The sequence below is a fragment of the Oryx dammah genome, unplaced genomic scaffold (genome assembly GCF_014754425.2).
Source record: "Oryx dammah isolate SB20612 unplaced genomic scaffold, SCBI_Odam_1.1 HiC_scaffold_15, whole genome shotgun sequence".
In the NCBI taxonomy this organism is placed as follows: domain Eukaryota; kingdom Metazoa; phylum Chordata; class Mammalia; order Artiodactyla; family Bovidae; genus Oryx; species Oryx dammah.
The window spans coordinates 27596334-27615209 of NW_024070199.1; the positions used below are offsets into that span (position 1 = coordinate 27596334).

Consider the following 18876-nt stretch of genomic DNA (forward strand, 5'->3'; position numbering starts at 1 on the left):
TGGTCTTTGAGTTAATTTTTGTGTAAGATGTGAAAATCCTCTGTTTTGCTTGTAGATGTCCAACTGCTCCAACATCTTTATTTGAAAAGTGATTTGGCCATATCTACCAGGAGCCAAAAGAATGTCCATAGATTTTTTTTTTTCTGATCATTTTTGGGATCTTGTCCTAAGGAAATAATGTAGAAGCATCAATAAGCTGTAAAGTTGGAAAATACTCACTTAACATTTTTTTATAAAGTTGAAAAATTGGAATTAACCTAAATGCCCAACAATAAGGAATTGGCTAAGTAGGGCACACATATGGAATGATATATTATTGCCGTGTTAGTCACTCAGTCATGTCTGAGTCTTTGCGACCCCGTGGACTGAAGCCCGCCGGGCTCTTCTGTCCATGGAATTCTCCAGGCAAGAATATTGGAGTGGGTTGCCATTCCCTTATCCAGAGGATCTTTCTGACCCAGGGATTGAACCCAGGTCTCCTGCATTGCAGGCAAATTCTTAGCCGTCTGAGTCACGGGGAAGCCCCATGGAATTTTTATTATTTTTTCATTATTTTATTATATTATAATCTTTATTATTGCATGGAATGGTATGCAATAATTTAAAATATATTTACTCAGTAACTTTTACCCATTCGAGAACTATCAGTATCCACATGTATTAATAACCACAATAACAGGATGAGCAAATTGGACGCCACTTCTCCCTTCTAGATGCCCACAGGCTAGAAGCCAGAATAGAGAAAACAATGCTGCCACTTAGAAAAATACATCCAGTAAACTAAGGGGGAAAACGGGAAACAAAATTGCATGTACAAAGTGACTGGAACTATGTTGACATATGTGCATGTGAACCCCCCCCCAAAAAAAAACCCATTATTTTTTAGGGTGACTGGATCAAGGGCAGCCTTTTTCATCCTGTTTTCCTTACTTCCCACAGTGCTTTCTTTTTATAATAATAGCAACAATGAAAAGAAAAGGTTCAATTGAGAAATAGCCTCTTGCCTTGAAAGGTTAGGAAGGTCCATTTGAAGAGGCGACAGGCTCATGTATAACCACCCGAAGGGCATGGAAAAAGCCAGCACAGACAGCTGAGTGTCCCAGCGCCCAGCTCAGTCACGCTGGATGACGCGGTCCCTCAACAGGCATTGACGGGGTGTCTGCACGGCGACTGGCGTCACATGAGGCACTCAGACCACGAGTTTAAGAATAGCCGGTCCCTGGCCTCTTGGGGCTCTCACAGGGAGCTCTGTTCTCTGTCTTCCTCATGCCGGTTCAGGGCCACCCCCTTCGAATCTTGTGCCTTCTCTCAGACGCTCCTTTCTGCAAAAGTGCACAGCTGTCAGGAAGGGCGTCATTGCATGCACCTGTCAGATAGTGAGGTGCAGAACATATGCAGTTGACCAAGGCCACAAAGACAGGCAGGCCCAGAGCTGGAGACCTGGCCTTCCATCTCCAAGGCTGTTCTCAGAATAGCACGTCTGCCCTCGGGACAGCTATGATAACAGGAGGCTCAAAAAAGTAAGCAGGAGCTTCCCTGGTGGTCCAGTGGATAAGACTGTGCCTGCCAATGCAGGGCATATGGGTTCAGTTCCGGGCCTAGGAAGATTCCACGTGCTTCGGGGCAGCTAAGCCCGTACACCACAACTACTGAAGCCCAAATGCCTGGAGTCTGGCTCTGCAACAAGAGAAACCATTGCATGAAGCCCGTGCTCCGCAACTAGAGAGTAGCCCCTTCTCGCTGCAACTAGAGAAAACCTTTGTGCTGCAACAAAGACCCAGGGTAGCTGTGTATACATTTTTTTTAAGTAAAAAAAAAAAAAATCTGTGCATTTAAAAATACAAGCTAACAATCTGCATGTACCCACAGAGAGAATTTAAATCCTATATCGCCAGAGCAGGAATGGGCTTCTCTCTGCTGGTGTGCTTGGGGTTCAAGGGTCAAGGCAGTGAGGGGATTGGAATCCGGACACACCTGAGCTCACCTGTCCTTCCTCTCCACAGATGGTGAAGGCGATCCAGGTGCTGAGAATCCACCTGCTGGAGCTGGAGAAAGTCAATGAACTCTGCAAGGACTTTTGTAACCGGTACATCACCTGCCTCAAAACCAAGATGCACAGTGATAATCTGCTCAGGAATGACCTAGGGGGGCCCTACTCCCCCAACCAGCCCTCCATAAACCTTCACTCACAGGTAACACAGAGCACTGGGTCCTCTCTCCTAGCCAGGCTCCAAAGCCAGGTATCAGAAGGTCCGTGGTTTAGGGAAATGAGTTAGAGTCACTGGATCCTTTCGTCATGAGATGCATCCTCTGGTCCATTCCTCCTGCTATTTTCAGGCAGCCAGACCCTCGAAAGCCCAGTGCTCACCATGCCAGGGCATCAGTATTCCCTAGAAGATGACTAGATCTGAGAGGAACAATGTTCAAAGTGATTCCTGGCTTCTGGGTCCAAGAAATTGCAGGAAATGAGCACAAAAGTTAAGGAGATGGAGAGTTTTGCTGGAGGATGAGGCAGGACAGAGCTGGGAATGGAATCAGACACGCCAGCACCACCCCCCGGATTCTCTAGGGGCTTTGGTTTAATGAATTTTTGTGTTCTGGGCAGGAGGGTTTGGGGGAAGTGGTCCTCTCTTGAATTCCACTCAATAGAAGACAGAAGCTTCCCAAGGGACAGCTTTTCCCCGATCATTCTCTAGTTGCTCACCTCACCCTGGCACATCTGTCTCCTTGTGGTTCAGGGCCACTGTATAAGTCACCTAAAGTCACTCCCTCCTCTCAAGATTCACCTGCCACCTTCATCCTGGGAACCGGGAACTGTGGAAACAACTCTGTGCTCTAGGAGAGAATGGGTTTTCTCCAGGGCAGAATATTTCCCCCAAACCTATGAACTGTAAAAGCTTCCTGGTGATACCTTTCCAACTCACTGGTGTCTGTATAAGCCCTAGGCTCACCACCTTCTTCTCCCACTGAGCTCTGAGTCCAGGACAGGCATATGGAGATCCCACAGGAGGTTTGCAGTAGCCTTCTACCCATGAGACAATCAGGCTTGGGGATACAAGTGAACTTTCTAAGAATGCTTGATGAAATGTGCTGGAAAGAGTGCCAAAGAAAGGTGATGCCATTTTTAACCTGTAAATTTTAAGGACCAACACATATCATCTATTTCTCTAGGTTGGCAGAGGCAGGGGAAGGGACAGGGTGACCTCTAGAAGGCCAGCCACACCTTGTACATGTTGACCACAAAAGTCACATCGAACCCACCCCCAGGGGATCTCTGGGGGACTCAGTAGTGAGTACTGCAGGAGACACGAGGCAGGAAGTTTATTTCCTCTTCCCTTTGCTTGAAATCACCAAATCACTTTATTACAGATCTAAACTCTGCCGCCCAGGCTTCTGCTTGCTAATATTCTCTTGAAATAGACTCATTCCTTCAGAGTCTTATTGTACTTTCCCTTATGATCAAAATTAGCAAGAAACTTGCATAAAAGAGGACAATAATTGCTCAACGAGCATCTCGTTTGTAATTTATTAGTTTCTATTATTGTGGGTTACCATGGCAACGCTGCGCAGCCCCGGTGACGGGAGAGATGCAAGATAGGAGCCGAGGAGGCTGTGAGGCCTCACCAAATGGAGATGCACATTTTTATCAGTAATTTTCATGAAAATAATAAGTGAGGAGTTAATGAGATGGAAAGCCATCCTGTGGCTATTGTGAATTTGTTTTAAGTGTTGATCTAATTAGAATGCATCGGTCAGGAAAAGTAATGAGGATTTAGTGCCTCACAGAGATGTGAGGATCATATCAGAAAATTAGCACAAGTCTTTGGAAATAATCAGGTCCTTGGAGAGGCACCGGGTTTCCCCTTCTGGGCCCTCCAACCCCAACTCGAGCTCTGGCATTGGGGGTGTACCAGGGTAGAGAGGGGAAAGAAAGGAGGGCCGGGGGCTTAGTAGCCACAGGGGCCCCCGAAAGGTTGAAGTCCCGGAGCCGACAGGTTCGTCCTGCAGGAAGCAGGGTCACTGGGAGACACTAGTAGAGAAGGATAACATGGGTGCTGGGTGAACCAGGCATGGGAGGTGCTGTCTGCAGAAGTCAGTCCTCCTGGGGGATCCCAGCATCCAGTGCCTCTGAGCTTAGAAAGAAGAGGAAGGAACTTTGATCTCTATCACTGCAAGCAGCACATCGGTGCCTGACAGTGGAGCTGGCCCTGGGGTGACCGCTGCAGATAGGCCTCTGATCCGCTTAGAAAGGGGAGCTCATACAATCCGACAAAAACAAAGACACTGAAAAAGAGAGAGGACACTTAGCGAGGTGGTCCTGTTCGCCACTTCTCAGACTGGCCCCTTCATTTCCTGTCTCTGCCCCCACCTCCTCGGTTCAGGCTTCAGTGGGTGAATAGGGTAATTACACAGGAGCTACTGTTATAGCTTCCTATTCTGCTCTTCTGTGGCTACCTCGAGGCCCTCCTACACGCACGCACACACACACTCACACACACTTTCACTCCCGCACATCTCTTAGGCTTCTGTGGCTGGCTCTATCATCTAAAGCACTGTTCAAGCCCTTCTCCTGCTCAAAAACTCTGATTACCAGCCCCCCAGGGTTTTCGCATCCTTTCACCTGACATTCAAGGCCCTCCTCGCTCACTGTGTTTGGGTGAGGTCCCCACACCTCTGCAGGACCGAACCCAGCCTCTTCACCAAGGGCAGTAAGAAAGCTGCCCTCCTCATAGAGGCCTCCTGGATGCCCCACCCCAAAGCTGGACTTTCCTTTCTCTCAGCTAACTCCTGGGCATGGCAGGCCATTTATGTGGTAAATATCACATGTGACTTTGCATCATCATCACTTGTGTAAGCCTTGTTTTCCTCTCCTGGATAACAAACATTTTCTGAGCAAAGACAGGATTTCATATATTATTATACCTATACCCGATAGTAACCACACAGAGTCTGGTGCATGGTAGTTAACCAATAATTTTCTGTTGAAAGAAGTAATATGATGAGAAAGATGGAGAGAGAAAAATCAGAGGCAAGAAGAAGGCTGAGGAGGGGAGGAGAAATAGGGAGAAAGAGGGAAAGAAAGGCAAATATCAAGGGTATGCTTTGCTTTTCTGTCTTATATTCTTTTTTCAAACTTTTAATTTTTATATTGGAGTTTAATTGATTAGCAATGTTGTGATAGCTTCAGGTGAACAGCAAAGGGACTCAGCCATACATATACATGTATCCATTCTTCCCCAAACTCCCCTCCCATCCAAGGCTGCCACATAACATTAAGCAGAGTTCCCTGTGCTGTACAGTAGGTCTCAAGGGTCATGTTTGAGAGGGAGGTGCAACAAAGACAAAGAGACACAGATAAAGAAGAGGAAAGTGAGGCTGGAGACAGACAGAGGCAGAAAGAGATGGAAAGAGAGATGGTGACCGCAGTAGGAGGGAGGAGCTGGTGTGGGGTCGGTGCAGTGTCCTGGGGGTGTGCAGAGGAGAAGATGGGCAGGATGCCTTGTGTGTGTCGCCCTGTCCTCATTCCCAGGCTCCCATATCTTCCTTGCTAAGGTGGGTGCAGGCTGGCCCTGGGCCTCCCCAGGAAGGAGAGATCTATGGGGCTGAGAGACTCAGTGCAGGAGGCAGGCCAGGGTCTGGGCATGGGAATCAGTACCAGAAAGAAGAGAGGAGGAGCATGTGTGTGTGAGTGTGTGTGTGTGTGTGTGTGTGTATCTGCACACACATTCGTCATGGTTCGACCTTAATCCCCCCCAGCCTGAAATAGCTGCAGTGCGCGCCAGCCTGGCCTGGGGAGGGGTGTCTCCCCTCCGGAACATGATCCACAGGATCAACATTCCGGCTGGCCGCCAGCTTTGTTGCAAACTGCTGGCTCATGCTTTTGCCTGTGTGCTGATCATCCAGTCTTGTGTTGCAAAGTGGGAGATATTTTTTTTTACTCACATTGGTCCCCCTCTCTCAGATGCCATACCGTGTCCCCATCTGGCACAATGGGGTCTGGGCATAGTCCCCACTTGGCCTTCCATTTCAATGTGTGAGCTTTCTCTTAGGGGGTAGAATGGGAGTGCCGAGTGGAGGAGACTGCTGCTTCCAAGCAGGAGAGGTAAACTGGGGTTTCCAAGGACTTGGGCCACAGCCTGCTCTTCCCCCTCCCCAGGAAGCCATCCTGCCCTGCCTGTGTCTAATGACATCCTAGCTTCTTACTCAGCAGAACCCAGGCTTCCTGTGTGGGCAGATACTTAGCAAGGAATCTCTTCCTTGATTCCAGGGGCTTCCTTGGTGGTTCAGACTGTAAAAGAATCTGCCTGCAATGAGGGAGACCTGGGTTCGATCCCTGGCTTGGGAAGATCCCCTGGAGCAGGGCAGGCAACCCACTCCAGTGTTCTTGCCTGGAAAATCCCATGGACAGAGGAATCTGGCGAGCTACAGTTCATGGAGTCTCAAAGAGTCAGACACAACTGAGCAATTAACACTTTCACTTTCCTTGATTCCACTGAAGAGACCCTCATGCCGGCCTTGCTCAAGCTTGCATTTAACCTAAAACCATCTTTCCCCTTGGAAATTAAACCTCAGCTCTCTTCCAGGGCAGATTGGGCTGAGCCACAGTTCTCACTCAGTTGCCAAGCACTGGGGGGACTCTTACTGTATGCACTGCACTAGGTCCTGAGAGAAGACTATGAATTTTCCAGGATAAGCATTCAACGTCAGTGGGAGGGAGCTTGTGTCCCACCTGAAGATCTAGATAAGTTCTGTGAGCATACAGTGCTCAGGGACAAGAGGACCCTGAGGAAGGGCAGGAAAGCAGCCGCTGGAAGGGGTCTGGATTTAGCGAAGCATGTATGTGGCCTGAGGTTGCCCAGTCACTTCTCAGCATCCTTCTACCTCCCGCTGGGAAAGCCCAGGCCCCACCTGTATACCCTCGTGGCCAGGGTCTGTCTGTTCCTGTCCAAAGACAGACTGAGCCAACCTCAGGAGGGATCAGATAGGTCTGCAGGAGAATTTTCAAAGCTAATGTGATTGGAGAAGCTGTAGCTTCACTGGCTTTGGGAGGATTTCCTGAGGAAGGGAGCATTTCAGGCAGGCTTGGGTCAGTAGGGGGCTTCCCTGGTGGCTCAGAGGTTAAAGCGTCTGCCTCCAATGCAGAAGACCCAGGTTTGATCCCTGGGTTGGGAAGATCCCCTGGAGAAGGAAATGGTAACCACTCCAGTATCCTTGCCTGGAGAATCCCATGGACCGAGGAGCCTGGCAGACTACAGTCCACAGGGTTGCAAAGAGTCAGACAGGACTGAGCGACTTCACTTCACTTCACTTCTGGGTCAGTAGAGGCTTGGGGTAGTTAGGCTTGGGGCTTTCCTGGTGGCTCAGATCGTAAAGAATCTGCCTGCAGTGCAGGAGACCCCAGGTTCAATTCGTGGGTCAGGAAAATCCCCTGGAGAAGGGAATGGCAACCCACTCCAGTATTCTTGCCTGGAAAATCCATGGACAGAGGAGCCTGGTGGTCTATAGTGCATGGAGTTGCAAAGAGTCGAACACGACTGAGTGACTAAAGCTTTCATTTCACTTTCTCTTTTCACTCAGGTGAGTGGAGGGCGGATAGTAGACAATCTGGGAGCTTTCAGTATGAGTCTACCCAGTGTAAAGAGAAGTCTGGAGAAGGGGAGAAACAGAGAGAACAGTCCATGGAGCAAAGAGGCCAGGGTTTAGGGGGCAACTCATGCCTCAAGCATCTGTTCAGGTATCTACCGAGCTTGCTCAGTTCCAAGGGCATAAAAACCACGGCAACACAATCTCTAACTGCAAATGGAGTATCTTGCAGCCAGATTTCTGGGGGCTCTGCCTTGAGTCTGATCATCATAATTGCCAAAGACTTCCATTCTTCAGTGGAGAATGTGGGCAATGGGTTAAGGCTTGAAGAAGCATTGGAGATAACTGAACTAAGCTGCTACCTCTTGAGCCGCTCAAGGGAGAACTGGCAGAGGAAAGGGAGAAAACGTCCACGTTTATTGAGCTCCCCGGTCTCAGACACTGTGTGTTCTGGTTGTTTGCCATAGATTCCCTTACTTACTCATAACAACCAGCCTGCAAAGTGCATATTCTTTTCTCCACTTTATACCCAAAGAAAGGGAAACTCAGGGCAGTTAAAGCTCAAGGCCCCATGCCTAATAAGCGACAGAGTCAGAGATGGCTTCCTCCAGAGTCCATTTTCATTTCCTAGGTCCCTTTACTTTTTCAGTGATGTGTAGGAAGGAGAACCAGGGTTCCTGGACCCCGAGTAGGGAGCCATGACCCTGTCTAGCTGTCGATCAGGGATGAGAGAGCGAGTGAGGAAGCAATTGCAGAAAGAAAAGAATTTGGATTTGCAGAATTTGGATTTGCTAATTGAAAGTAGGGAGGGGAGAGTCCGCAGAGAGCAGAGTTCTGAGATGCCAGGCTTGGCCCACCAGATGTCACTCTGCAGGTGGGCTGCTCTCTAAAAATACAGGAAGGGCATTATCAGTGCACCCCTGCCTGGGGAAGGGGACTTGCCGATTGACCCACAGGGAGTCTGCATTTTCAGGATTAGCAGGAAGCCACAGGGGTGGAGGGCCAGCCCCTCAGGCCAGCCCCTGGAAGTTCTGCGTTGTGGCCGAGCGTGGGAGTGGTGGTCCACTCTGCAGGGTCACTACTGAGATGGAAAGGGGACACCCGCGACCCAAGTGACAGGACACTGAATTCCACTGCCTTCCTCCTCCATGGGTGTTAAGGCTGTCCCTTCTGGGTCCCTAGCACCCCCCCCACGACCCCACCCACCCTCCAGCTCAGGGGCCAGGACCCGCTGAAGGCGGCCCTGCCAGGCTCAGAAACCAGAGCGGCTCCCTCCTTCCGAGGGAGTGTTCCTTAAGAGCAGCAGCTGCTGCGTGTCCCTGCAGGCCAAGCGCCTTTCCCTTGAGATGTCAGCTCTCACCAGGAGAGGAAGAGGAACGGGGGTAGGTGGCTTGTTTACATGTGACTGGCTTCCCGGGTTTGGGAACCCAACTCTTCTCAGCCTGAGACAGGGCAGGACGCTGGCTTTGCCAGAAATGGAGGGACGCTGCCAGGAATGGGGTACTTGAGGACAACGGTAACCTCCTCACCAGGTCCAGACCTCAGCTCAGGCAGGCCACCGACCTACCGAGCATCTATCAGGCACCCAGTGCTGTGCTGGGTAGTTTGGGGAATTTAAAGACCCCTGTTTCCCTAAAAGAAAAAAGAAAAGAAAAACCCTGCAACCAAACAGGGGGAAAAGACACATGTATAAGAAAGATCGCTTGTGCTGTGTGCCCAGTGTGCCAAGCCAACAGGAAGCGTTAAAAAGGAGTTGAGAGGATGGGCCAAGGGCATGCCCGAGTGGGTCAAGACAAGCTTCCCAGCAGAACCTAGGCTCTTAGAATTGGCTCCCCACCCCCAGCCCAGGCAAGTTAGGCACGAACCGGTCCTCCTAGGAGGCTGGGGAGGCTTTGGGAGTAACGTCTGGGCTTGTGGATCAGCAGAGACCCCTAGTGGCTTGGGGGTGGATGGCAGACAGCTGGGGCTGCCCGCTCCGGCTGTCCCACCCCCCGCCCCATCCCCCCATCCCCTCCACCCACTCACAATACATCTCAGGGAGTGGTGATGTTTTTTTCTAAAATCCCCAACTGGAAGGGCCTTTGCAAGTTCATCCAATTCACTCCCCTGTTTCGCAGGCCTCCTAATAAGATTTTAAAAATTCCAGCTATTGCAAAACAACTTAAAGGAAAACTCTAATCAGTCCTTTCCTTCACTCTTCATTTCTTCCTGCCGTTACAGTTTGTTCCAGGAATTTCTTCCTTGAGTGGAAATTAAGTCTTCCCAGGCAGCACAAGCCCTCCCCTTAATAACAGTGAAGGAAGACAGTCGGAGGAGTTGACACACCTCCCCCTGGGCTGACATCAGACCACAGTGTCAGAGTTCACAGTCAATGCCAGCTCATTTCCAACCCCCAACCCCACCCTCAGCTTTTAAAAGTAATCACGGAGACTTTCACTTTTTCATAGTTCAAAAGGGCTTCCTTTTGAACAAGTCATCTTTTTTTGTTCCAGAAATGAAATGTGGAGTAGAACTCACCCAGTGACCACTGTGGGTCAGAAAGAATGACCGATGGCCCCAGGGACCAAGGGCCTGGCAGCTGGCCCATGGGCGGTGTCGAGGAGTACAAGTTCTCAGCTGTCCTAAAGCTGCTCTCCTGCCTCTCTCTGCTCCCCTCCCCACCTCCCCAAGGGGCTTTCAGCCTGTGTCTCTGAGAAACAGCACACAAGGAGCAGGAGAGGGATGAGGCCTGTGGAGGCCAGCTCATTGGTTTCCATCTGACCTCTTGGTCATCTGGTCCCCGCCCTAAAGGATGTCCTTCCTGGGAAACTCTAAGCTTTCAGCTTTTTGGCCCATTTCCTACTAGAAAGTAAGAGACCCAGTGGAACAGCTCCAGCAGAGAAGCCAGGAAGAATGCCCGTGATTCCTAGGCTTCTGGCAGTTTCCAGAGGCTTGGGGACACTCCTGAACACAGCAAAGAACTCCTGGGCTGGATAACCAGCTTTCAGCCCCTGGTTCCTGGGCAACTCAAGGGATGTGAGACACCGGATATCGGGATGTTGCTGAAAGTACCACATGTGCTTCTCACCTCTTCACGGGGCCAAGGAACCTGGCAGGAAACCGCTCTGCTTGGGTCTGGATGGAGTGGCATCCACCTGGTTTGGAGTGTGATGAGCCCCAGGAGGAAGCTGTCAAGAAGATAATAACACTGTGCCTAGCCAGCGTCTTCTCCCCAGGGGGCTCCTGTTGCTGCCATCAGTAGCTGCTGCTACCATCAGGAGCTGCCACAGTAGCTCCTCCTTCAGAAAAGACCAGGAGGGGGTCCCCAGAGACCTAGTCCCTTTGTCTCCATAGAGACAAGGCTCTAGCGGGCTGGAGACTAAGGCAGGACCAGAAATAGCTGCAAAGTCAAGTCACGGGGCTCGTCTGGGACAGAGACTGCAGCTTCGAGTTCTGTGGCTTGGCCTTGGCCCAGGAACACCGTTTAGGCAGGGAGGCTGGCACAGGGCACCTGGTACTGACCACCACGGCTAGGTGTGCAGCTCTGGGTGAACCTGTGCTGTTGCTAAGTAAGGAACCCGCAAGGCTCTGCGACTTCTAGGACAGGTTTTAAACCCTGGCTGTGCCATTCCCTAGTGGAGTGACCTGAGCCAGAGGAAGTGGGAAATGATTTACTAGGTGCCTAAATGAGCCAGACACCATGCTTACCTTGGAGCCTGGCTGACTGACTGCAAGGCTCATCTCCCCACCGCAGCATCCGTGCCACACTTGGGACTGGAAGACCTGGGTTCAAGAGCTATGTCACTCAAGAATGTCACTTCCATTCTCAGGACCTCGATTCCTCCTCAGGCAAACAGCATCGACGATATTTGGGAATTCTCTCCTCTGCTGACCCCATAGGTAGTGGTGAGGTTAAAATGAAATAGTGCAGTGAGAGAATGTTCTCTGATACTCAGTGTGTATAATAAAAGTGTAGTGTTCAATCCCAGCTGATCTTTGGGACCATCTGAGAGGGTTTTTTTAAAAATACAGACTGATAGGACTTCCCTTGTGGTCCAGCGGCTAAGACTCTGTGCTCCCAAGGCAGGGAGCCTGGGTTCAATCCCTGGTCAGGGAACTAGGTCCCACATGCCAACAACTAAAAAAAGAAAAGAAAGGAAACACAAGATGGCTGATGGCCTCCTTTAATGGCCCTGAGAATCTGTGTCTTTAAAAACACCCCAGTGCTCAGGCAGGTTTGTGAAACAGCTCATATTTACAAATGTAAGAGACTGACAGCAAAAGGAGAAGGGGGCAGCAGAGGATGAGATGGTTAGATAGCATCACCTGCTTAATGGACATGATTCTGAGCAGACTCCGGGAGACAGAGGAGCCTGCCAGGCTATACTCCACGGGGTCGCAGAGTCGGACACAACTGAGCGACTGAACAGAGATGCATATCACTTCCCTAGACCCCAGAGATGCCAATATTTTGCCTCTTCTCTGTCCCGCTAAGCTGTGGTCAGCAGAGGCCCCTGCCCACAGTCTCCACATGAGGTTCTCTGTTTCATTCCTTTACTGATGTAACTCAGCTGCCTCTTAGCACCTCCTAGCAAAGACCCAAAGTAGGAGGAGAGGGTAGGAAAGTGAAGGGTCTGATGCAAAGAATAAATTGCCTTTAGTTACCCAAACCAGGTAAGCTGGCGCAGAAGCTAACCAAGCCACAAGGCTGAGAACCAGTCAGAATGTGAATAAGCTAGGGAAGATCCAAGTGATAACTCACTCTCTTGCCTCTGGCTGATAAAGATGTGCTGGTTGAATCCCAAGTCATACATCTTGCATTTATTTTACTGGCTTTGCTTGTATTTTTCTAACCTTGCTAGATTTATTTTGGGGGTGGAAGAAGGTCTGGAACAACTTTTTATGTTGGAAATTCCCAAATATCCTTATTCAGTGATGAGCACCGTGGCATGGATGGTTCCAAACCAGAGGTCATTGAAAAGTCATTTGCCATGAGTATTATGGTGAGTGTCAATGGAGTGGCTGTCCCCGACTATTAAATGTACCTTCCAGAGACTTCCTTGGTGATTCAGTGACCAAGACTCCATGTTCCCAGTGCAAGGGGTGTGGGTTCAATCCCTGATCAGGGAATTTGATCCCACATGTCTCAACCGAAGATCCTGCAGGCCACAACTAACACCTGGCACAGTCAAATAAAATAAATAAGTAGTTGTGTTTTTTTTTTTTTTAATTTTCAAGTTTGTCCCAGCTTTTCATAATCTCAGTACTGGTTTACACCCTGGGAGAAAGGTTGGCTGGGAGGCTGGATCGAGGGGAGCTCAAGTTCGGAGCAGACGCAAGCTGAGAGGCAGGCTTCGAGGATTCCTGGGTGTGAACACAGGGCCAGACACATCTGATAAGTAAGGAGCCCCCTGAAGGGCTGTGCGTGCATGCTGAGTCGCTTCAGTCGTGTCTGACTCTTTGCAGCCCCATGGACTGTAGCCTGCCAGTCTCCTCTGTCCATGGGATTCTCCAGGCAAGAATACTGGGGTGGGTTGCCATGGGGCCAAAGAGCCATGACGTGCTAATTCCTAATCCACCATCCTTTCCTCGGGTCCCCATGCCACCTCTGTATGTCTGGGTTTGGGTTGTTTTTATCTGCTCACCTGCTCATATTCATTGAACCCCTGTGATTCCAGGTGCACCTTGCCGCCCAATTCTTGGCCCTGGGGTTGGGGTGCAGTGTTTGTGGGTGAAAGAGGGCTGTGGCCTAACCTTGTTGCTACCTACTGGGGGACCTTGAGCAAGTTCTTAGCCTCAGTTCCTCGTTTGTACCCCAGGGAGCTGGAATCCTCAGGCTGTAAGGTCCCTTCCAGTTTCTAGATTTCTGCAGGTCAGATGGTGTTACACTTGAGCTGTCCAAATGGAAAGGCTGAGAGTCCTGCTCAAAGAATAAACCTCACTGGCGGGGAGGCCCTCACAGATCCCAGAAAGGAAAAAGCGAGGCAGGAGCTGGCCCCTCCTCCCTTCCCCAAGGTCACAGCCGCAGAGGTGAGCCCAGTGGGGAAGCAAGGCCTCCTCCCCCATGCCACCCCATCAGAAGCCAGATGGGAGGCACAGGCGTGGAGGAGGGGCAACAAGACTCCAGCCCCACAGCTGCTTATTTATAGCCTGATCTCCTCAGCCCTGGGCCGGACAGTCTAGGAGGGTAAAAAATGCAGTTCTGGAGAAGATTCCAAGGGTGGGTAAGCAGCTGAATCGAGTGAAACTATCTCTACTGACTGCCTCCACCTGCAAGGCTCAGCCAGCTCCTGGGAGCAAGGGTCTGGGAAGTGACGTGCCACGGCTGTCCCCCAGCCCCTGATGTGTCTTCTTGGTCTGTGGCTCCAGATTTGCAGGCAGCGGCTCCAGGTTTTGCTCCAGGCACACACTTCTTGCTCCATGCTCTCTATCTTCCTGCAGCTGATGATCTAAGCTCGTCCAGTCCTTAAACCAAAGCTAGGGAGCTGGAGGCTTTCTTTTCCCCCCGATTTTCTTAACCATGGTCATGTTCAGTCTTGTCTGACTCTTTGCTACTCCATGGACTGTGTGCAGCACACCAGGCTTCCCTGTCCTTCACTGTCTCCCAGAGTTTGCACACACTCCTATCCACTAAGTTGATGATGCCATCCAACCATCTCGTCTTCTGTCACTCCCTTCTCCTTCTGCCTTTAATCTTTCCCAGCATCAGGGTCTTTTCTAATGAGTCGGCTCTTCGCATCAGATGGCCAAAATATTGGAGCTTCAGCTTCAGCATCAGTCCTTCCAATGAATATTCAGGGTTGATTACCTTTAGGATGGACTGGTCTGATCACCTTGCTGTCCCTTTTCTTAACCATTTTCCTGTCTAAATCCTAAAAGCGTCAGGCCTGTGATTCCAGGCCTTCAGCATGGAAATGACCATCCTAGCCAGCAAGTTACCTGGTATGTCTTGTCTTCACAGGAACAACTGTGATTGGGGGGTGCTCAGTGACCCCAGTGGGTCTTTTCAGGCTCACTTACTTTCCGCCATTCATGCCTGCCTTGCTTTCTCCAAACGAACCCTAGAGACCCCAACCCTCACAGTCAGTTCCTTTCTCACAAACCCTCCCTGGCGGAGAAGAACGCCCGGTGACCAAGAAGGGAGGCCTCACTGCCCCTTCCTGGAGGCCCTCAGCTGAGCCTGCTTCCTGTCCACCTACGTCAGAGTCCAAGCACTCTCTGCCCAGCTCTTAGGTGGCAATGATGAGGGTGCCAGAAAAAAAAAAAAGGCCCCTTAGCTGCTTTGGATTGTCCACAGGAAAGGGGCCAGCAGGTGACAGCGTGGAGAGTGAGCCTCCTCAGGGGCTCCATGCTGGAGCCTAAGGAGCGGGGGGAGCCGATGAAATGTGCCCCAGCTGAGCGGATGCTCCTATGGGATGCCCTGGAAGACGGGTGATGAAGAGGACAGCGGGCTATTTTTATTATTATTTAGCAAATATTTTAGTAGCCACGATACGGCAGATCTGAGCTAAGTATACAGATAGTATGTTGGAGGCTGCTTTGTGTGAAGCTTTGTGTCATAAACGCCGTGATACGGATGCTGAGCTGCGAGGCCCTTAGTGGCAGGAGGCTCCTGGGGATAGCTGAGGGCGAAGGAAGAGTATGTGCTAAGCAGGTAAAGCCCGGTTCCCAGCCCTGGCTTCACATCTGAGTCACCCAGAGCTTTCAACACGCACTTTCCCCGCAGAGCCCTGGCCACACCCCTGACCAATTAAGTTAGAATGTCTGGGAATGGAACCCAGGCATCAGTACTGGAGCTTCCACAGTGAAGCCAAGGTGGGTGCTTCTGTGGGGGATAATTTCTGTCTCAAGTTCACAGGGGAATGGAACAGGTCAGCGGATGACTCTTGCCGGTTGGTTGTTTGTAAGGTTGAGCCTCCTTATTCACACTTTCTAGGAAGAACCGCCTTCTGGATTTGGGTCTGGGAGGAGCAGGAGCAGGAGGCGGGAGGCAGGAAGGCAGGAAGCGGGAGGGAAGAGGAGGAATTTGGGGCTGTGGCAGCTAAGCCCTTAGTGACACTGTCACAAACCACGCCTCCCTTGCTGCCAGGACCTCCTGCAGAATTCCCCCAATTCCATGTCTGGAGTCTCCAATAACCCCCAGGGGATTGTGGTCCCAGCCTCAGCGCTCCAGCAGGGCAACATCGCCATGACAACCGTCAACTCACAGGTGGTGTCAGGTCTGTGCAGGGGATTCTGGGGAACACCCCTGGGAGGAGAGTGGGTGGCCCTGAGGGAATTCCAGGGTTGGTGGGGGGCAAGACACTGAACAAAGTGTCCTAGGATGTGGGAGGGGGTGCCCCCTGGCAAGGGAGGGGCTCCCAGTTGAGTTTCTTGCCTAAAGTGTTCCGTAAGCTTACAGATCATTAATTAGCAAGACCTGGCGATGGTGGTGGTTTGGAACGAATTTGGGTCGGAGTCTCATGAGCCCCACCAAAGACCCTTCCCCCCGCAAACACACACAGAGACTCTGTTCTCTGCACCCTATCCCCTCCCACCCCTTCCCCACAGGGGCTGAAGGCCTCCAGAGTAGAGAGTGTTTACACGTGAGTGCCAAGTGGATTGGGAGCCCTGCTTGCCCTCACTCCTACCCATCCCTATGGCAGGGGACCCCAAAACTGGTTGTCTCCTCAGGTGGAGCCTTATACCAGCCGGTTACCATGGTAACCTCCCAGGGTCAGGTGGTCACCCAGGCAATCCCCCAGGGAGCCATCCAGATCCAGAACACACAGGTGAGTGTGTGTGTGCAGTGCAGGTGTGTGCACACGTGCATGGCGTGGGGGAGGGCTCCATGCCCAGTCGCCTGCTAGGCGCTTTCGGCCCCTAGCTCCCTCGCTTCTCCTCATTCCCCAGAGAGATATCATCACCCCCACCTGATGGGCAAGAAGGTGGGCGTTGGAAAGGTTCTACCAGCTCCTGAGAACTCAGTGCCTCTCGGGATCATGTGGAGGGACCCTATACTTCCTCCTCCTGCTCTGCACTCTGAGCCAGTCTGTAGCTCAGTGGCGTAGAGGGCACACACAGAGGCCAGGCTGGGATGGGAAGATCTGAAGGCAGAGGCTGGAGAGCTGACATTGGCTCCACCATCTTGGATAGGTCAGCTGATCCCTCTGAGCTTCCAAGTTCCTCTCCATAGAAGAGGGACTCACATCAGCTGCCCACGGCCCCACCAGCCTACAGAGCTGATGTGAGGGCTGACCATGGTAATGGATAGGAAAGCCCTCCAAAAAAGCTCATGTACGCCAGAAATGCTAACAACCATTGGACGGTTTATGGCAAACGTCTCTCTCCTATACCTTCTGCATGAGCCTGTTTCCTCTGTCTGCTCTCTCATCCCCTACCCCTCCTCCCCTCCTCCTCCTTCTCCCTTTTCTCTCTCCTTCTTCCCTTCTCCCATTCTCTGAGGGGTTTGGTGCCAGACAACAGGAAAGGTGACCTCCCCCAGACCCTCAGAATGAGTTGGGATAGGGTATTGGCAGCGAGAGCCTGCCGTCTCTATGGCAACGGGTCCCTAGCTGCTGGCCCGCCAGGCTGCTGATGCTGATTTTTTCTCCACGTGCCCTGAAGGTTAACCTTGACCTCACCTCCCTCCTGGACAATGAGGATAAGAAGTCCAAGAACAAACGAGGAGTCTTGCCCAAGCATGCCACCAATATAATGCGTTCTTGGCTCTTCCAGCATCTCATGGTGAGTGTGTGTGTGATGGGGTATGGAGTTTCAGTGTGGGGTATGAATAAGCCCTGGGACACCAGCCCATGATTCCCACATCTGCAGAGGGCATGGCCTCAGAGAGAGGCTCTCTTGTAGGGATACCATCTTCCAGAGGCCAGGGTAGAGGGAGGCTTAAATGGGACCTAAAGCTGGAGATTCCACCAGTGCTTGTGGCTACTGCCTCAAAAGAATATGACATCCATGAGGGAATGGGGATGGATATGTTCTGAAGAGTGTGAAGTTGTGGGCAAGTGGACAGTGTTGTTTCATGAACAGAGTGGGATTCTGTGGGGGCGGGGCTGTGGTTACTGCTCCTGCAGCAGCCACGCTCACCCCTGTCCTCTCCCGTGGAAGAAAATGCTGATTCTCCACCAGAACCCTTCTGTTTCCTGAGTCCTTGTTGCTAGGCATGGAGCCAGAGGAAGCATGGACTGGCGAGCCATGGTTAAGCCCACCCCCACCCTGAGGTGGGCAGCCCAGGCTGAAATCCTAGCATAGCCAGCTCAGCTCAGAGATGCAGAGCAGTTGTTTTCTTGGCTCTCTTTCATGAGATGATGATGCAGCCTGAGGTTTAATAGTAGCATTTATGGGGGACTTCTCTGATGGCCCAGTGGTTAAGGCACCGCGCTTCCAAGGCAGTTCAATCTTTGGGTTCAAACTTTGATCGGGGAACTAATCCCACAGGCCGTGGTACAACCAAAAAATTTTTTTCACTAAAAAAAAAAAAGAAAAAAAGAGTAACGTTTATAGGGGCTTCCATGGTGGCCCAGTGGTTAAGACTCTGAGCTTCCACTGCGGGGGGCGTGGGTTTATAAAAAATCTGCCGTGTGCACCGAGCAGGACGGTGGTTGTGTTTGCGTGCACGGTAAGTTGCAACAGACAGGCCTTGGGTTGAGTATCAGGAGTGACTTCAAAACTGTGACCTTCTTGCATCATTCAAGGGTTGGAGCAATAAAGCCAGTGACTCTGTCTGGGCTCAGTGTGTGTGTGTGGTGTGTGTGTGTGTGTATGTCTGGGATGGGGAGGCAGAATCTTCAAGCGCAGGCAGGCTCCCAGTGGTCTGCAAGCTCTTGGCCTGGCATGGCAGTAGTAGACAGACAGAAGATAAATACCAGGTTTAGGGCTGTAGGCATATTGGCTGGCAAAGTGTGGAGAAGAACCAGGAGTCAGAGAGGCTCTTTGTTCAGAGAGGAGAGAAACTCAGTGGATCTTGGGAACTAATTAATTAATCATCAGCCCTTTATTTGAAATGGGAGAGCCTCCAAAAGCCATGGGGCCCATGCCCAGGATTTCGGGATCTTTGGCCACCTGATGTGAAGAGCTGACTCATTTGAAAAGACCCTGGTGCTGGGAAAGATTGAGGGCAGGAGGAGAAGGGGATGACAGAGGATGAGATGGTTGGATGGCCTCACCAACTCAATGGACATGAGTCTGGGTAAACTCCGGGAGTTGGTGATGGACAGGGAGGCCTGGCGTGCTGCAGTTCATGGGGTTGCAAAGGGTTGGACACGACTGAGTGACTGAACTGACCTGAACCGAGGATCTCCACCCCGGAAGCAGGGG

The 18876-nt window shown here is 51.2% G+C and overlaps 1 protein-coding gene and 1 non-coding gene across 3 annotated transcripts in view; both read left to right on the forward strand.

Moving 5' to 3' along the window:
• Positions 1–18876, forward strand: part of PKNOX2 (PBX/knotted 1 homeobox 2) — a 292022-nt gene that overhangs the window by 252940 nt on the left and 20206 nt on the right. For both annotated transcript variants that reach the window (XM_040255805.1, XM_040255804.1), the window contains exons 7-10: positions 2004–2192; positions 15653–15782; positions 16237–16334; positions 17170–17289. In XM_040255805.1, coding sequence (XP_040111739.1) covers positions 2004–2192; positions 15653–15782; positions 16237–16334; positions 17170–17289 — 537 coding nt within the window. The remainder of the gene's footprint in view (positions 1–2003; positions 2193–15652; positions 15783–16236; positions 16335–17169; positions 17290–18876) is intronic.
• Positions 7102–7173, forward strand: TRNAW-CCA. The gene has a single exon. It is a non-coding gene; the product is annotated as a tRNA-Trp (tRNA).